This window comes from Sinohyriopsis cumingii, chromosome 5, assembly GCF_028554795.1.
Source record: "Sinohyriopsis cumingii isolate HCF-2022 chromosome 5, ASM2855479v2, whole genome shotgun sequence".
In the NCBI taxonomy this organism is placed as follows: domain Eukaryota; kingdom Metazoa; phylum Mollusca; class Bivalvia; order Unionida; family Unionidae; genus Sinohyriopsis; species Sinohyriopsis cumingii.
Window position 1 is genome coordinate 122,931,296 of NC_142965.1, and position 20,175 is coordinate 122,951,470.

Here is a 20,175-nt window from a genome sequence, read left to right on the forward strand (position 1 = left end):
TTGATCAGCCAGTGTGCTATTTTTCTAAGAAATTAATTAAGCACCAATAAATTACTCCACAATCGAGAAAGAATGTTTGGTTTCGATATTGGCATTACAGCATTTTGAAGTTCAGCTCCTTCTTCAATTATTGTGTTTAGTGATCACAACCACAGTACTTTCAACGGCAAGATGAAAAATAGAAATCAAAGACTACTAAGGTAGAGTTTGTTGTTACAGGAATATAATATTGACATCATGTACATCAAGGAAAATATACTTTAATAGCAGATGCACTTTCCGTGTATAGAATGTATTATGTCATGTACCCTTCGTATAATTCATAACGAGAGTTCGATTGCACTTCATTTTGATTCATCAATATACGATCGGAATACTGAATTATGTAAAGATAAGAATAAGAGCAGATTACGAAAAAAGATATTGCCAATAAAAGACAGTACAATTTACAAATGCGCCATCTCTAATGGTGATTCGTATACGATATTAGATTGAAGTGGTCTTTTAACTTCGTACTCACAGATATCTTTTACATTTCTTAGTATCATTTCTCGATGCTCCAATATATAGTCTGCGTAATTTGACATCATCTAAACATGAATAAATTTGTCATGATTTTACACCCTATTCTATAAGTATAATAAAGTCGTTTCATTATATTATATGAACTATAACAACATCATCTTAATAGATGTCGCTGCCACGTGAAGTGTATGTAGAGTTGCAATAAATATATCAGAAAACGAATGTTCCTATATGATATCAAATACAACATATGCGCTGATCGATGAATAATGATGTATACAATCAACTTCAAGCAGCCACTGGCATGTTAAAAAATACAGCTGTTTTCAAATATTTAACAAGGAAACGCAGTGGTCCAAAGCCTTCTGATAATCGAATTTCAGGACCATAACAAAGGATTCACATTCGCACACACACGCATGCACACACAAGCACACACATACGCACGCATGCACACACACACACACATGCCTTGCTGCTTAATATTCAAAAGAATATTTCAGTAAAAAAAAGTATCATACACAATTAGCGCTTGTTCGAAGATTAAAATATGAAACACGCGACAAATCAGACAACATAGTTGAGAGGATATTTATAAAGAAAAATACAAATTCGTTGGCCTCTGCAAATTGGCTCGGGTTCTTTCTTCGCAAGTCTCTGCAAGATATAATGAATATTATGAAGTGCTGAACTAATGCAAGACCAATTTATTGAATTTTTATCAAGCTTGTACACGTAATATGAATTACACACTCTTTAGGAATGTATCTAAAGTTTGGTTCCATATATTATTTCATAAATACATTTAACGAAAGCATTATATACGGAATAAACCAAACATATTGTTTCTTTCACTTCCACGCAGTCTTTCCGGATCGGAGACCTTTATGTAAACTTCATCTTCGTTTCTTAAGAAAAATACAGACTCCATATGACTGGAGACTAAACATGGCGCGTGCACAGTGAATGGCAGGCACATAGAACTGCAGCTCTGCATAAGTATTGTGTCATATTTCGTTTCCGTCATAGGAATATGACGGTACAGAACTTGGCAAAATGTTCTAAATTCATCGGTAGAGTTACTCCACTCTTGGCTGTAAACTAGATTACTATAGATATAATAATAAGCACTTTCCAAGATTCTGAAGCTTCCATTGACATATGTGAGAGCAGATCCCAGGAAGGATGCTGTTGAATTTATATTCCACAGGACTTTTGTCATGTATTGGTCAACGGTTTTCGAGGCTGGAAAAAAAGTATTATCAAGCTGATAATTGGTCAACTAATAAGCTTGGAACCAACATGATAAATAGATAGATATAATAGCATGGAATCAACATGATAAATAGATATATATTTTAACTAATAAACGAACGAAAGGCTTAATGAAGAAGTAGACTCACAAAAACAACGATCATACAAAAGTTCATTCAGCACATCGCAACAAACTGTGAGTAATAGATAGAGAATGTCGCGTTAAAAAAAAACTGATGATCTTTTCATAAATCCACGGCCGTTTCTTTGAGTGGAGTGAAATTACCTATTAGTTTAATTCCTTTCTTTGTTTGCACAGATGAGCTGATAGTGCATTTAATTCTTCTTTAATATGTTGGCTTCATTTTTAGAATTGTAACACAAATTTAAAACATGGAAAATAGTATTTGATATACTTCAAATAAGTGACATAGATCCAAAGGTTTTATATTCCCAGACAAAACTCATCTTAATATAACTTTAAAAATGAAAGTACAGTTTCTCCAAACGGTGTATTTTGACGCATTTTGATTCGTTTTTGTATTAACCATACAAAAATATGTTGATTGCAGTAAGCTACCTTTTATAAGATATTTATATTTAAACTTGTACTAATTGTTTTCCTCATAGTTGGAAGTAACTATTCAAATTAGAAGAATGAAGTAAAGATCTGGAGTGAACACTTAAGGGACTAGTAATTACCTAAAGGTAAAATGCCTACAACCTTCGTGTTTCCTTTATCCGGATCTCTTCTCCCACAGATTATTGGCAAGTCTTTCACGATACCTGTACGATTATAATAATTAGAAGTTGTTAATATCTCATTGAGTTTTATTACCTTTGTCTGTGTTATGATATGGTTTGTATCATAACATTCTTCTCATCTCTAGCTATGAGAAGGGATAACTCATAAGTTAAGAAATGTTTTTGCCCATGGAGAGAGAGAGAGAGAGAGAGAGAGAGAGAGAGAGAGAGAGAGAGAGAGAGAGAGAGAAGAAGGAATTCAATTCAGGCTCTCTAATAAGGGTGTTACTAATAACCGTGGAGATTCGACTACATCATGGGGAATGAGGTACGGAATCACTGTAAGGAAAAGACAGAGCTGTTCTGACTCGAGCAACGAACTAATTCTTCGTAAGCCTGCTTCGCTATTTATACAGTTTTTTTGTTCGTTCAGTCAAGTGAGAACATGCCCTTTGAACTTTTCCATGACGATCGTGTGAACCATCTGCGTAACGCATCCATTATTGATATAATAACCTGTCTGTTCAGCAGCTTCCCTCCAAATCTAAATTGCTGACATTTAGATACGAGCGAAATGTATTTTATGCTGACAATATTTTTACATTTAGATACGAGCGAAATGTATTTTGTGCTGACAATTGTTGATATTTAGTTACGAGCAAAATGTATTGTATGGGTTTCCGCACCTGCTTGTAAAGTGCGATCTTTATAAAATAGCATACAGTTATATTATACAAATATATAAAATTTATCTCTATATATTTTATGGAAAATTACTTTCAACATAAATTAATGAAAACTTACATTTAATACAATTTAGAATAAACTTCAATCTTAATATTTTTATTTTAAAGTTCTGTCCTAATATCTGTAAAACATAATTGATATATTTGCACTATAATATTATCAAAAATCTAGGATATGGACCAAGCTTAAAATTACTAAATGAAACTCAAAAGACATTAATCTAAAGTACATGTAATGAAATACCTTAACGTGGAATTGCTGCGTTCAAAGTGAATGAAATGAGTTTACGAACATGAATTCTTTAAAGGCTAGTGCCTGCAAATTCTACTGACTCTTGGATATTTCATTATGCCACATTCCATTGATTCACAAAAAGGGATAACGTACAGTGAAGACTGGTGACAAAAGCGGTCAAAATGAGACAACTATCGTAAGACAAATTGTTGCATGTCTTTCTATTCTGCTTTTACATATACTTTGTTGTTGTTGTTGTTGTTGTGGGGTTTAACGCCATTTTTCAGCACGATAGGCTATACATGGCGGCCAGTATTAATGGTGGAGGAAGAACCCGGAAAACCCCGGAAAGAACCACCGACCCACGAGAAGCTACTGGCATACATATACTTTGTAAAACTTCCCTTTTATTTATCCCTAGAACTTTGTATTGTTCTCGAATAAAATATGCGTGGGGCCTGGGAGTTGGTCTAATATTACTGAAATAAACATAGAGTATGTGCCATTTCTATTCACGTATCTGTTTATAGCTTTGTTAGATTTTAGTTATTTTATTATGTGAGGTCGGTGTTAGAAGATATTTCTCAGACTGAGTAATTAGTCAATTTCTAGGAACATACATCATAATGTACAGTATTCACGAGATCTTACGATAGCATGCATTAGTTTAGTAAAATGATATTCGTGTTTAGTAGCTTGAGATGGGATCAGAACACATACAATGATTCCGGTTGCAGGCATGGACCCGAGTGGTTCCTGTCTTAATTTAGAGGTGTTGTTTGGCTGTGAAATGTTAATGACAGGGACAAACATTTGTTTTGTTTTCCATGACATAATTGCAAAGGAGTCATTCCTTTATTTTGATTTACCTTATATTCTGGTTGTGAAGGGTACATTAGGATGAATGTGACAAGCGGTTCAAGGCTATGCTTTGAATGACTCGGGGAGAGAATCGGAAGTACTAATGTGTGGCTACAAAGGACTTACTGGTGAATAAGCAAATGCGGAGCACGGGAAAGCCATGCAGATATGAAGTTATAGTTTCGTTATTTGTGGTCATATATTGATTAGCACAAACTTGTTTGTAGTCTCTGCGCGTTATGGAATCTTCCAACTGTCAGTGACTGTTGTCTTTAGGTCCTCGAATTAGGGGAAAACAATGGACTTCCAGCCAATCTCACGTAGGTGTAGATTTGCTCGGTTGAGAGAAGCCGTGTGTGTAACATTGCTAACCATAGTGTTCCTGTTTGGACGTGTTTCTTATTAGAGCTTCACTTGCACGAGCCTTGAGATTGGCTCGAATTGCATCCTTGACGAACCATTACATCATTGAACAAAGGAGCAATTACAATTTAAACACAGTTGCAGTCGTATTCGTTTATCGAGTCACATAAAACATAAGTTGTTCGCTTTGTGATATCACAGATCATACATCCAAAGTAAATGATAATTAGCAATTTTAATCTAATAGTGATGCATGCTATCTATCTCACCTACGACGAAATACAAGGAACTTAATTTGACACTAACTCTATTATATAAAAATGTATTTTCTTACTCTAAAATGATAAATGCAATAGAACATGTACAGAGGGTAATAAAATATCGAGGAAAGTATATTGTTCTAGCATTCATTCCATCCCTGTGATTAATACTGGTTTTAGAATCTAAATAATATTTTGTACCCAGATAATATTACAAGACAGTAGAATCGGCAAAATATCATACAGGTCACCAGATAATATTACAAGACAGTAGAATCAGTAAAATATCATACAGGTCAAACTTACGCACTTCCTCAAATGCAAGTTTGTTAAAACCAACATAATTGTATCCTACCTTGACTTATTGTAATCCTTCTTTTCCTTTCTACCATCTGCAAAAGGAAGAAGAAATTACTGTCAACGTTCTGTAATAAAACTCCCATAAGAACACCAGAGCGAGTCATCATATTAGTTTGTGAGAATATTCGAATTGCATTTTTAAATTATTGCACTTCCATGTCACACTTTCTCGAACGTCTTTATTTGAGTAAGGTATTTAACTCGAAATGTGACGTCTCAAAACCTTCATGAAATTGCGACTTAAAATGATGGCATGATTGGACAGAATTTTTAATTTTGTATTAATGTAAATCTTTAACCAGGCTCTGTCATCTGTTATCGTTAAAGATGTCTGGTATGCTGCATGTAAAGATATATCTAGGACGAACTTCGTGTACCCGGTATGATATTTGTTTTAGGAATTAAACATTAAAACTAATACATACAGAGTGAATATAAATATTTTCAAATCCGTCCTTGTTATGGATGAGATAGACAAATATACGCGTTCCATATCCAGTCTATATTAAAACATAATACATAACTCTACCTTTGTACAAGAATAACGGTAATTTATGCAATTAACCAGAATGAATGATTCAGTATGCATGCTAAATACACATCTCTTAAAACCAGATTGTTTGAGAAGAAAACTTGAATTTATATCAGCAGTGTTTATAATAAATACGGTAGGAGTATACCTGAATTTGCATAAACGCACTAATAGAATTCTAAAAAAAAAAAAAAAATGAAAAAGAGAGCATGACATAGTAATGCGCAAACTCGAAACCGACATTGTCTTCAAATTCATCATCACACTGCCATCACTAATATTGCCATCTGCATTACAATTAAAGACGACTCTTATTATAATTCAATTCTCTAATACCCCAATTTTTAACCCTTGCTGTCATCTTCGTTAGCATTGTAAAATAAAAAGCCATCGTGGTTACCAAACACAACATATAACCCTTACCCGTCCCACTATTTCTGCGGTGTCGGCAGGATTCCGTGAGCAACATAGTTTTGATGATCCGTTCCTCCTGATTAAGAACTTCGAGAATGCCTCAAACTCTTCATCCGGGTTCATTTCTATTTGCCAACAATTTATGCACAGCTGGGACATCGTCACCAACACTTGCTCTGTAGGATGAAGCCAGAAAAAGGTGATAATCGATAATACCAGACTCAGTAGCAAGGTTAATGACACCAGTAGGAAAAGCAGATACTTCTGGGAAGATGTGTTTTCAGCGTGGACCACGGAGCAAAACATAGTGTATCCGTTTAAAATTTCACTCGGCATACGTTGTGAACATGTCAGTACCAGGAAGATCAACAATTACTTGTTTAAGCCAGACCCAGGCGTTCTATTGGAACATGTAAGAACTAGAAAGAGAACAAAGAGAAACATTATTCCAAGTGTGTTATTGGACTCCTGATATTGCATATCAATTTGCATTATTTAAAATGTATGTTCTTTTATAGTAGGTGCGACTAAAATGAGTATATTCAAATCCAGTTGTTTCATTCTCTCTCTCTCTCTCTCTCTCTCTCTCTCTCTCTCTCTCTCTCTCAACCTTCATAGATCTGATTAGATGACAAAGAAGCTGTACTGAAGCCCGGTCGCAGAAGACTTCTCCTCCCCTTGCCACACTTTCAGTGTTATATTACTTATTACAATTGCTCACAACCCCAACTGGAGTCCCGAAACCAGGAAAGAAAAGGAATCTTACTGTGTGCGCCGCCTTAGAACAATGAAACCAAGAGGCTTAAATCAACAAGACTAGAAAAAGCAACCATGCACAAATAAAATTATCTTTGCAGCCAACAAATTTTCTTTTAAAGAATGCTCTAAATTTGCTTAATAGCCTATAAATACTACCATAATAATGAAATATCCGGGGTATAATTTGTGGTTACATAAATTTACATAAAACAACAGATATCGTTATGGCTCATCGAATTCTAGGTCAATACAAACATTTTCCAGCTTCTGTAACATGTTGAAATAAACTACCTGAAACATAATACATTTAAAGGTTTAAATCCTGTAGAAAATGCCATGTAAAGTGTTGCAAACATAACGGTTTTTGTCTTGTCTAGGTTCTGTATTTGCCTCTGAAAAAGACTCAGAATCGAAAAGAGCTTAAGCTAGATAGATGATGCTAGTTTTGCGCTGTTCGTCCGCTCCGGTGGCCTAGTGGTTTAAGCGTCCTCTTCTGATGCAGGGGTCGTGGGTTCGATCCCCGGCCAAGTCGTACCAAAGACTTACAAAAATGGTACTAACAGCTGCCTCGCTTAGAACTCAGCATTAAGATCTTAGTGTTAGGACTAGTGGGCCTTTTGTCAGGATAATGTGACTGGTTGGGACATCATGCTACATGTCTGCGGCATGATGTCCCAGTGCTAGATATCACTATAAACTGCCACAATGCAAACATTGTAGTGATATGACTGAAAAATTGTTAAAGCTACGTTAAAATCCCAAGTCACACACACACACACTACTGTTTCATGCAATACATATAAATTCGTATTAGCAGCGTTCCTATTAAGTCAGATATGTAAGAGTTTGCATTATCACACAGTAATTACACTAATGTTTCTTGCAATACATGTGAATTCATAATATCAGTTTAATGAGGTTAGTAAGCGTTTGTATTATCAAATAGTAATACAACGATAGAGTACCATAGCCGCTATGAGGAATCATCAGCATTATAACAATAACGAAAGCTACCATTTTAATTACGAGCACAGAGGCATGATGTTCAAACAATGCTTTTTCATTACAACGCTTTTAATCACCGACCTCCATTTTTGTTATTATTATTACACTCAAAAAAGCCGTACACATAAATTATCAATATCACAAGCAACCACTATTTCAACCATTTTAATCACAAACACAAATATTTCTAATAGCGAGTTTTCCTTCCCTACTGCCGACAACGCTTTTAATCATTGGTATAATTTCTGTTATTAATGTTACAGCAAGCAATCATTAATGTCACCATGCCAAATAAATAATTTTTCATTTGGGACTGCCTCCTAGATATTTGTAAACTTGTTAGAGCAGCATAATGTTGATAACCCGTTTAGAAAAGTTTGAGAATGCCTCAATATCCTCAGCTGGGTTCAAATCTATATGCCGACATTTTACAGAAATACTGGGTTCTGTCAGCAACACTTGGTCTGTATCATAAAACCGAAATATGTCGATAACCGTTAGAACCCGAAAGGCAAGTAAGTTGTTTTCAGTGTATGCCGCATAGCAAAACATGGTGCATACATGCACTAGAGATTTCTTTCACCATTAAATTTGCAATCAATAAGCATGCACCAGGAAGCTAGATCATTCGTGCAAACATGAAAGCACAAGTTTAAATATATAGGTTACAGGGTGAGTCATTAACTACTGAGTTTCATTTTCTCTTCCACAATCTTGTGCGTAGCTAAAATTAGCAGTATTACTTAATAGTGACGTAGGTTTACAACCAATACTCCTCTCTCTCTCTCTTCCTCTCTCTCTCTCTCTCTCTCTCTCTCTCTCTCTCTTCCTCTCTCTCTCTCTCTCTCTCTTCCTCTCTCTCTCTCTCTCTTCCTCTCTCTCTCTCTCTCTCTCTCCTCTCTCTCTCTCTCTCTCTCTCTCTCTCTCTCTCTCTCTCTCTCTCTTCCTCCTCTCTCTCTCTCTCTCTTCCTCTCTCTCTCTCTCTCTCTCTCTCTCTCTCCCTCTCTCTCTCTCTCTCTCTCTCTCTCTCTCTCCCTCCCTCTCTCTCTCTCTCTCTCTCTCTCTCTCTTGTGTGTGTATTACCCTCTAACGGAGTTTTGAATAGTCAAGCTCTCAATATGTTATTGGTCGAATAAATGAGGGCCATCCATATATGAGGTTACGCAATTTTAGCAAATTTTGTACCCCCACCCCTCGTCACAAACTCAGACCCATCATATATGACGTCACAAAGCGGTGACCTCCTCCAAATATAAAATTTTCAAATATAAATTGCTTGAAATCATTACAACACTGCGTTCTGAATTATTTAATACTTTAAACAATATCTTGATCAACCTGGGGATAGTCCGCTGTAAATATATTAAACTCAGAAAAAATATAGTTAGGAAAAATTTAAAATCCCAGGAATATTATTGTAGACACGAACTTACTTCTCAGTGTTCTCAGCCTACCATGCGGTGTAAAATGTTCCTTCATAGAAGAAACTGGAAAACCTTACCCACAGAGCTCGTTGTCCGTTGGAAAGGATATTCCGTTCAAAGCCAATCCAAGTACAGGTGGCATACCTTTCAAATCGTGTTACTAAGCACGGAATCAACTGACGGACAATACAGTTCGTACGGAGTCAAACGAAAGGTGTTCGCAGAACAAGGATGGATGTCGTTCACTTTCAGACTTTGAGATGCAAAAATGGTGGATAGAAACTTGTGCGACACGACGTATGTTGCTCGCTCCGGAAATGTAAGACATTTGTCTGTTTGAACGAGTGGTAGAGGAGGAAAAAGAAACCTGCCTGTAACCACGCTGAAAGACGAGCTTCTTGGTTTCGAACAACATTTGTCGTCGCCGCACTTTACAAATTGCGTCAACTAATGACTTCATCGCACATGGAGATCAATCATTTGTTATTTCTCCAATCCAATAGATCACAATTGGTTGGTCATAAATGAAAATGTGAGGGGAACTTACAATATTGTGAAATGAATCCCAACTAATCCTTACAGAGGTCTAAGAAAGTCCTAATTTAATTGAATAGTTCCTTATAAATTTCAAAACCGGAATTTTCCTCCAAGAACCGTGACATCAAGATGGCGCTGTCCAGAATCCATTCGAATAATTTATCGCAGTTCCAAAATCATTTTAAAGTCCGAAATGGCCACTTTATATGTCCACTGAATAGTCAAAACAAATATTTTTTTTCCTCTCGAATATTATCCAAGTACAATATAAAACAAGTCTGCAGACTTAGAATAGGAACAAAAGAAAGAAAATAACTCCAAAATCGGAATGAATTTGATTGCTTAATCTTCTCCTTATATACACCATCTGTTGCGATTGTATCTCGCATTAGACCCCACATGAAAGAATACACTAATCATTTTACGTTGATTTTTGCCTGTTCACGTGACCCATCCCAACCAATGACAAATTACTGATTTTTTTCCCAAAAACGACGAAACCCCATCAGCCAAAAAGAAATTAAACCAATGGCGCCATTATGTCCTTTTATAAATAATTGTCAGCACATATGTAAACATCTTTTTATAGGTCCTATGTAATTTGCATTATAAAACAGACCCAGATCACGTAGACAAATTTACAACAAAAGATATTGTGTATAAACATTAAATAAAATCATGTACCAGGAGTTGCAAAAAATACAGCTATACATAAAACAGATATCTGTCCTGTTCATCTGTAAGTAGTCTGCGTTTCTGTCGTTCATACAAGCCTACCAGATTAGAATTCAAGACATCAAACGTCGACTGCAACCGTAAATGGACTTCAGCAATTATCGTCACAGCTGAAGTGCTAATGCTAGGCGTGGACTCATCAGCAGGGATAACCTCATTGTGAGAATGCAAATTACTGTCGATCTATGAAGAGCACATTACTTTTGGCCAGAGAACAATTAATTAGATTTATGGGGACAGGCGCTTGTTAAATCTCTATACTGCAATGATTTCTAATGTCTGTGTCGGAAAAGCAAGTGATTCTTAATTAAGCCTTCGCTTACATAGCCGTGAGACAACTAAAATAGGGGCGGTTAGCTTCGATTTCATGTCGAAACTGTCAAAACTGAAATTCTCCAGTTATTCAGAAAAGTAGAGGTCAGGCTGACCCCAATTGTCTGTTTATAAAAGGCGGTAAATGTATTTAACCCTGATTGGTTACGCTAAATAAGGGGGGTGTTTCCCACACGAAATTCCTTGGGCTTTAAATATCCCCCCCATCAAAAAATCTAATCAGTCTGCATTTTTCCGGCAAGAGTGAAATTATAAGAGAATCCGAGAGTAAATTTGGACGAAATTCTCCCGCAGAACATTTATCAAAGGGTCTGGATGTCTGGAAAGTCAACGGACACAATTCTGGCGGTATAAGCGAACAGAGCTTGAAGCACGGGGTATTTGCGTCAGTTTCATATACTTTGTTGATACTAATAGTATGACTTGCATGAATTTATTTGCTTATATTTGCATGAATTTATTTGTTTGAATTCGTAAGTCAACTTTCTTGTTATGAGTTTGAGTTCATCTGAATTCGTACAATAATCTGCTTCATATAAGTTTGACAAATTGGTTGAAGTTGTCGTCTTCTTTGTATAGGAACTGGGTATTTAAAGATTCCGTGCATTACTTTAGTTGACGTGTGTATTCCCTGCAAATAGCGGAGTTAAGTCATCTAATGAATTGCATTCATTAATTTGTGTAATTGAGACGAGAATGGAACTGTTATGTCTCGTGTGCTTTAATGTGAGTCAGGATAGAATATCCATTAGGAAGTACATTAATCTTATGAAACTAGGTTTGTTTATGATCTGCCATGTTTAGCTGACCAGATAGCCTTGGTATCTGTCTGAATTCTGAAGAACGATATCTGACCATAACGAGATGGGAGTAATGATCGATTCCCAATAGCATAACCGACAGACAACTTAGGTTGCTTCTCTGTTTATTTTAGAAGGGGAAACATTTCCACACTGACGTATCCACGTACATACTGATACAAGTATCTACGTATCTACATGCTTAAGTATCCTCCTACCCACACAAAGTTTGAGGGCCGGAAAGAAGCGAGACAGTAGGGAGGTTGGAGGAGAAAAATAAAAAAGCGGATGGACCGAGAGGAACAACTACCGTGACGTTGGAGTGAACCGGAATGCACAGGTTATGAAGTTGTACAAGGCGATGACTTCGATTGTTCACTCGATTCTATGATGAACCAGTTCTATCATTTAAACGGATCGGCTATTTATATAAATAGATTTGTGTTTGAAATTCGGTGAAAGTTTTGTTTAAAAAAGAAGTGTATCTTCCTAATGTAATGTGTTATCACAAAGTTTAGTACTTGATTAATTATTGTTTTCATATACGGCGGCTCGAGTCATTCTGTTCTATATATAACTGCTCAGGTCTCTCTTTATTCTACCTATAAGTTTACTGGATCCGGGCAATAACACCGAGGGCGATCATCTCCTAGATAACGAGAATCGAATAAAGCGGACACCTTGTAAGAAGGTACAAGATCGTCAATTAACCCACCCCCACAGGGTGGGCTACAAGTGGGCGCTTGTCCCGGGGACCAGAACATTTTTATTCGAGTAAAGAGTCTGAGCAAATATAGAATATACTAAGTATCTAAACATTTTAATAGTACTTGTTAAGATATAGCGATCAGAATAAATAGAATCATTGTCTGCTTATTTCCTTTTATATTATGTGCATACAATTTTCTTGCCATTTCTTTTCATATTGTGATGAAAATATTGTAAGAGATTGAGACAAATTCCTTGTAGTTCGGGCCGTATTCAAAATTTGTTAACTAAATTGAAGAATTATCTTTGCGTTCTCTTGGGAGAAGATATATTCAGGCCAACCCCGCAGTAGTAATCACGGCTTGTTTAGTGTGTAAGCGTTGCGCTTAATTTGGGGAAGCCATTCCAGCTGTACACTGCTGGCTTATTAGTGTTGGTGTAAGGATAGTCTGGTTTAATTGAGTAGGACCTTACTAGAAGTAGGATAATACGTCTTGAGATATTATCGAGTAGGGCAGTAAAACTTAAGTGTACGTCAAGGACTTAATTCTTATGTCACCGTACAAGTAGACCAAGATGGCGACAGACAGACAATTATTTAGAGAATTTAAGTCGATTGCTAAGGACGAATTGTATTTCGAAGGGGCCCAGTTAGCTGAATTTGTTGAGCGAAGTGTTAGAGAACACAAGGAGCAACTAGCAGCTGAGCGCGAACGAGAGAAATACAGACAAGCAGCTGAGCAAGCCGAAGAAAAATCTAGAGAACGCGAACATATGTTAGCCATGGAGAGGCTGAGGATCGAGTCCAGAATGGGTGAAGACCTGAATGAACGTTCAGGACCCACAAGTAGGCGATCTGAAGACAGACGACCAATACACACTCTCATGTCCATAAAGGAACGAACAAGGAAGAAATCATTGACAACTTTTTGACGCATGGATTTGGATCGATACCTTCCTGCGATACTTTTTGCGTATCGAGAAGTACCACAGGTTAGTTTGGGGTTTTCGCCTTTTGAATTAGTATATGGGAGGACAGTCAGGGGACCCATGGCAGTATTAAAGCAATTATGGATGGATGAGAAAGCATCCGATGGAGTGCGGACAACATACCAATATGGTGTTGACCTACGCAACAAGCTGAAAGAGGTTTCTAACTTGGCTCAGGAGAATCTCTGTGACGCAAAGGGGTGTCATGCCAAATATTACAACAAAAGGCCGAAGGAACGTCACTTCGAGGTGGGTGACAAGGTGTTGTTGTTGCTACCGTTAGAGCACAACAAACTTCAAGTCTCGTGGAGGGGACCATTCGTGGTAATGTAGAAAAGGGGTGGGCAGATCTAGCGTATCCGGATAGGAGACCAGGAGAAGCTGTACCATGTAAATCTCTTGAATCGTTAACGTGAAAGAGACACCCACAGAGTTTGCGATTGCTACAGTTGTAACTGAAGAACCATACGATAACGGAGGAGAGGCGGAAGTACTCTTTAGTTGTCCTTTGACGAGGGAAGAAACCTACGTCGACGTTGTGCTTGACGGGACGTTAACGTCAGAGCAAAGTAAGGAAGTGGAGTCGTTACTCCGGGACTATTCAAGCGTCTTGACAGAACGACCTGGCAAGACGGAGTTGGAGGAGTTCACCCTGAAATTACTGGATGAGAAACCAGTGAAGTTAAAGCCATATCCGCTACCCTATGCGAAATTAGTAAATGTCCGAAATGAAATTCAAGCTATGATAGACTTGGGAGTCATAAAACCAACTGAGTCGGCGTATATTTCCCATGTGTTGATACAGAAGAAAGACGGTACACACAGATTTTGCATCGATTATAGGAAGCTTAACAGGATCACGGAATTCTAGGTAGAACTGTTACCTGATCCTGAGTCCATATTTCCCGGGGTGACCAACACGAAGTATTTTTCGAAAATCGATCTGTCTAAGGGATACTGGCAAATTCCAGTCCGGAATCCGGAATGAAGACAGAGCAAAACTCGTTTTCACAACTCCAGATGGGACGTGCCAGTGGGTTGTCGTGCCATTCTGGGTCCAGAACGCGCAGAGTGTCTTCATGCGTATGATGCGAAAATTACTTGAACCGTTAAAGGGGGACTGTAGTTTCAAACTTCATGGACGATTTACTCTTAGAGACATCTACTTGGGACGATCATATCACTTTGCTGAAAAACGTTTTAGACTTCGACAAACGGGACTGACAGCACGACTATCTAAGTGTCATGTAGGGTTTAGGAAACTAACCTACATAAGTCATACCCTCAGCAAAGACACGTTCACCCCAGATTATTCAATGGTCGACCAACTTACGAGCGCCGTACGACCGACCACTAAGACGAAAGTTCGATCTTTCTTAGGAATGGCAGGTTATTATCGTCGATATCTTGCTAAGGTTATATGGTATAACGGTACCAATTGCGCAAGTCCAGGTGGGCGGAGCTTAAGGTCTATGGAACATTGTATTCAGAATTAAAGAACAACACTAGCTGTGATTGGTGCATTATGTAAGAGTTGTACTTTCTGTTTGGCTTAAAAAAAAGTTGAGCCTCTTGGCAACATGTGAGTTTGTGTTAATTTCTATCTAGATCATATTTGGTATTTTTTATGATTTTTTTAAAATATGGTACACACGGCTGAAAATGTGCTTGTTGTGACTAGATAACTCTTACCCCTGTCTAGTTCCAGTAGAGTTATCTCTCTTAAATGCAACGGAGTACCTGGTTATGTCATTATCAAATTGACAATCTAGCATTGTTCTATATGACAGTGTGTGACATGCATGCCCAAGTAGGACAGAAAGTATATTTATTTCACAAAACATTAGCATTGAGGTATATGGAAAAACAATTGGTACCGTGATACCATATGGACAGACGCATGTAAACGAGCATTTCAGACGTTGAAGGACAGACATACGTCAGACGCAGTAGTGAAATTGCCTTATGTGACACGAGATTTTGTCTTACGTACTGACGTTTGTGATAGAGTTTTAGAGGCAGTGTTATTACAAGAGCACGAGGGAAACTTATTCCCAGTTGCATACAGTAGCATGAAATTGTCAACTGCAGAACGCAGTTATTCAGTCTCTGATAAAGAATGCTTGGCACTTATCTTCGGAATATCTAAATTCTAACGTTACCTGTATGGACGAAAATTTATTTTACAAACTTGACCACCAACCACTCGCCTATTTTCTGCTGTGCTACGTAGTTTACATTTTCACTGGTAGCTGGTGCTAATGTTGTTCTGTGACGTCGCATTTTTCAAAATCCCACCTACCCCATATCGTTACAAATGTCTGACTCCCTCAGTGTTTGACGTCATATATGGACTGCCCCTCAGATGTAAACTCTGAACTTAGTTTATACATAAGAGTCTGACCTTTTATAAATAAATTACGACGAAATCTCTGACAACATGAAATCCACTTTATCGGTACTATAAATTAACACAATGAGTGCAACGTGACCCAACCATCCGCTCGATTCAACTTTTCTCACGCGTCTTTTATCGCTTCAGAATCGCAAGAAGGCTGAAAAACTATACATATCCATTCAAAAGACAGCAACATATCATCAGTACTATATATCTGAAACCTCTCACTTTGAAAACAAAATTCACCATGAACGCAGTTGTTTTCCTTGAGTAATAATAGACAATACTATCAAACCGAATCAAACTCATTGGTAAGCGGATAAATAATTACAAACATTATTATGCCAGAATTATCGACTTTCGTAAAGCGATTGAGTCTGTCTTCCACCATATGCGTATGAAACTTGTGCCAAGAAATAAAATGGAAAACGTGCTGATAATATATACAAAGAGAGATCGATCAACGTGAGGGTGTTACTCAAATGCAAGGTGGGGCCCCGAGTGGTCTAAAGCGTTCTCCGTTACGGATCACTGCCATCTCACCTCTGTCTGCGTGGGTTCGAGTCTCGGATCAAGCCAATGTGGGTATGTGAGAAAGCTTACCAGTAGCTTCTCGTGGGTCGGTGGTTCTTTCCGGGGGTTTTCTCGGGTTCTTCCCCAACCATTAATACTGGCCGCCATGTTTAGCCCATCGTGTGCTGAAAAATGGCGTTAAACCCTACAAAAACAACAACAACAAATGCAAGGTTTATCTAACCCACTTCCGTTCCAAATCAGACCAGTATCTCTTCAGTGATATAACCTGATTTAGTATCTGTATGAAAGCTATTGTTATAAATTATGTCTGCTTATACGTCAGATTCATATAGTTTATGGTATGCTGATGTATATTCATTTTGTTTGAATCTTTGGCTTGACTGAAAATCAACCTTTACAAAGCTTACACCTGTTTTGAATCCTTATATAACTCACTGTAAATCAAAGATTACATCCATGAGACGGGATGTACACCGTGTGATGAGCCTTTCTATATTGATTTAGTTGAGACCGAGTATGCTCATCTTTTTCAGTATCAGTGGGTATTATTTTCTTAAAATGGCATTAGCAGTAATGCCAATAATGAGCTATGGCATTGAGATAAAACACCATGCCTTAAGCTAACCGTGACAGTTGAACACGAACCCTTTTCTTGTTCCTAGCTTTATAAATATATTTTATCACATAGTTAATCCCGTGACACTATGCTCTCCAGCAAGTTTAGGCATGTGATGATCGCCAGCAAAATACTGTGTTTCATTCTTTTTATAATTTAGTATGCCTTTAGGCATAGAAGCGATTGGCACATAAATTGGTATGCATATTCTGATAGTGAGAAAGAGGAAGCAAAATTTATTTTCTCTCCTTGGTGAATTTTATGGATTCTCAAAACTGCACGGGTGCTGCGATGCATATGATTAAATATTACGCACGGCTTAACAATCGTGATCTGAATGTGCCAGTGGTATGCCTTTATTAACACGACACTGGTGCGCCATTATAGGTAAACAATGGGAGTAGTATGAAAATAGGAGTTGGTCATTTTCATTTATTTGCTTCGGGTGGGCGAAATCTCACGCCCAAAAGCTCGTGCTATTTAAATTAAAACAATAATACGGAGCTCCCATTATTTACCTACTAACAAGTTAACCCATAGTCTTTGGTGTCCGACGTTCAGTCTCAAAAATACAGCATTGAGAACCATACACTGAAGACAAAATGGTGCAAGTGATTAATACATATTAATTAATGTGTCTTGATAAATGGATTAGCTTAATCATAACATCCTGTTTTTCTTTTCTTTACACTATGTGTGTTTCATACTGATGTTCTTCAATAGAGTAGCAAGCAAATGTTCGTTGGATTTAAAGTGGAAATAATCATGTACCGTAGCACTTAGTTAAGGGTTTGAATTTTCAGACGGTAAGCTTGAAGATGGGTTCTGTTATTCAAATAAAGAGTTAACTAAAAGATGATCACTGTTGAAATCTTAGGTTTCAACAACTGTTTCTAATTTGCATGCTTAGCGATATTATCGGTGTATATTTATTTAATCTTCTTAACCTAATCGAAATACAAAGAGTTAATATGATTGTGTTAGCAAAGTGTTTCTTCAGATTCTCAGAAATAAGTACCTTTTTAATGTTAAATACGAATTTTATACATTTCAAAATGAGATATTGAAATACATTACTGGAAAAAAATATGTATTGCCACATTCGCGATTACTTTTGGAACTTCTGTTATTTCTCTTTTCCCATTTAGCAAAAAAAGAAATCCTTATGTACGTTACTCGAAACTGAATTTCTATATGTATGATTAATTCATTCTTCTTCTTCTTCTTCTTCTTCTTCTCTCTCTCTCTCTCTCTCTCTCTCTCTCTCTCTCTCTCTCTCTCTCTCTCTCTCTCTCTCTCTTAAGATGAACAGATTTGTGATCGTTTCCAGACAGTACACCCCTCTAATATACGTTTGTGTAACAAATGGTGAAGGGCCTAAAAGAAAATGACTAAATACGGTCTCCAAATAACACAACTAGTCTTCAGGTATTAACATTTTATAGTTATTCATCCACGTGAATCATGCATATAGCAGCAGGGAAGTTCTACAGACCAGACGTTCCAGACCAAATAAACCTTCCTACGAGAACTTTCTCCGTAGAAGCCTCAGAAAGCCAAAATAAACCTTCCTACGAAAATTAATTTGCGTAAAATCCCCGCCGAGTGCAATTTTTGTGTGCATTCGGGCAAGTAAAAAAGGAAGATTTTCTGGGGGGGGGGGTCCGGGGATATTTTTTTTGTGTTAGTGTGATTTTGCAACGTTGGGCTGCAATTCCCAATTTTACGTCACATTAAAATAATATACTTGAAAATAATATGAGTCAGAAAACTAGCACAGTTGGAGAGCCTCATTCTGCTAGATTAGCGCGAGAGCAATTAGCTGCAGTAAAGAAACTTATCCCGACAAAACAATTATTTAAGAGAAATGTTCGTGGTTACGAAGATACGCAACACGGAATTGCTGAGATATCGTCGAAATGGCTAAAGCCAGTCACTGGAACAATCGAGCAGGTTGTATTTGGTGACGAAAAAGATCCAGATACCAGGAAAAGGGGAATTTTCCCCATGTTGAAAGGTATCGAGGAACAATCACGAACATTACCGGATCGATTAGCAATACTAGCACAACAACAAGGGCAACAACCTGCAATTGATTCTGGAGCAAGTAAGGGAAAACCTGGAGTAGGAAAACCTGGAGTAGGAAAGAGGAAGTTTAATATCGAGAATATAAGAGAACATTTCACCGATGAAGGATGGGAAATGATATCACAACCGCTCTCGACACTGTATAACATAGATCGATTTGGTCAATTTGCGGAAGATTATTTTAGCGGTCGAAATGAATTTTTGACTGGAATAGGAAAAAAAAGATATGCAAATCGTGACAGTTGGTATGGTATGTTATATAAAGTTTATGCGGGAAAAACACAGGTGAGTAAGGTAACGGATCCATATTACAGGAGATTTTTAGCAGCAGCAAGAGATACATATAACTATAATAAGCAACAAGCGGAAGAAGAAAGGCAGCGAGTAAAGGAAGAAAAACAACAAGCGAAAGAAAGAAGACAACAGGAGAAGGAAGAAAAAGCTAAAACACGGAAAGGAAAAGCAAGACCAAAGGAAGATATTCAACCACAGGAAGAAGAATTTCAACCACAGGAATTAGGAGCTAGACCAAAAGAAAGAATTCCACCTCAGAAAAAGGAGAGAAAATCAAAAAAGAAAAAAGATCAGAGCGACCAGGAATCAATAATTCAACCAAGTGACTATAAACCACCACCTGTAATGGGGATGAAGGAAAAATTTACGACTCCCTCAGTATTAATTGATCCTAATTTACCCGCTGATATTTATTTGAATAAAGATAGCATGAAAATAATCAATGACGATAATGCAAGAATAGTAGTCGCTTCGGATGATTCTCATGAAAGAAGACGATTATTTTTGCAAGAACAATTTGTTAATACAGTCAGTGAGAGGGAATGGCCGGCGATAATTTATTTTGGTACTTTGGGAAAACCGATAGATTATTACGATAATGAATATTTAAAATTTTTAGGGAATGTTAATGAATACAAAAAATCAAAGGCGGCAGAA

The 20,175-nt window shown here is 37.3% G+C and overlaps 1 protein-coding gene across 2 annotated transcripts; it reads right to left on the minus strand.

Moving 5' to 3' along the window:
• Positions 1-240: 240 nt before the first annotated feature.
• Positions 241-9,799, minus strand: LOC149800111 (uncharacterized). 2 transcript variants are annotated; one of them, XM_089959698.1, is made up of 5 exons: positions 9,560-9,799; positions 6,304-6,713; positions 5,344-5,380; positions 2,482-2,565; positions 241-1,770 (listed from the first exon to the last, which is right to left on the minus strand). In XM_089959698.1, exons 2-5 carry the CDS (start codon positions 6,628-6,630, stop codon positions 1,343-1,345), a joined length of 876 nt encoding a protein of 291 aa, XP_089815824.1. In that variant the 5' UTR covers positions 6,631-6,713; positions 9,560-9,799; the 3' UTR covers positions 241-1,342. The 2 variants fall into 2 exon arrangements, with proteins under 2 accessions (XP_089815824.1, XP_089815825.1); XM_089959699.1 differs by lacking the exon at positions 9,560-9,799 and having other exon boundaries at positions 6,304-6,775.
• Between the last annotated feature and the right edge of the window lie 10,376 nt (positions 9,800-20,175).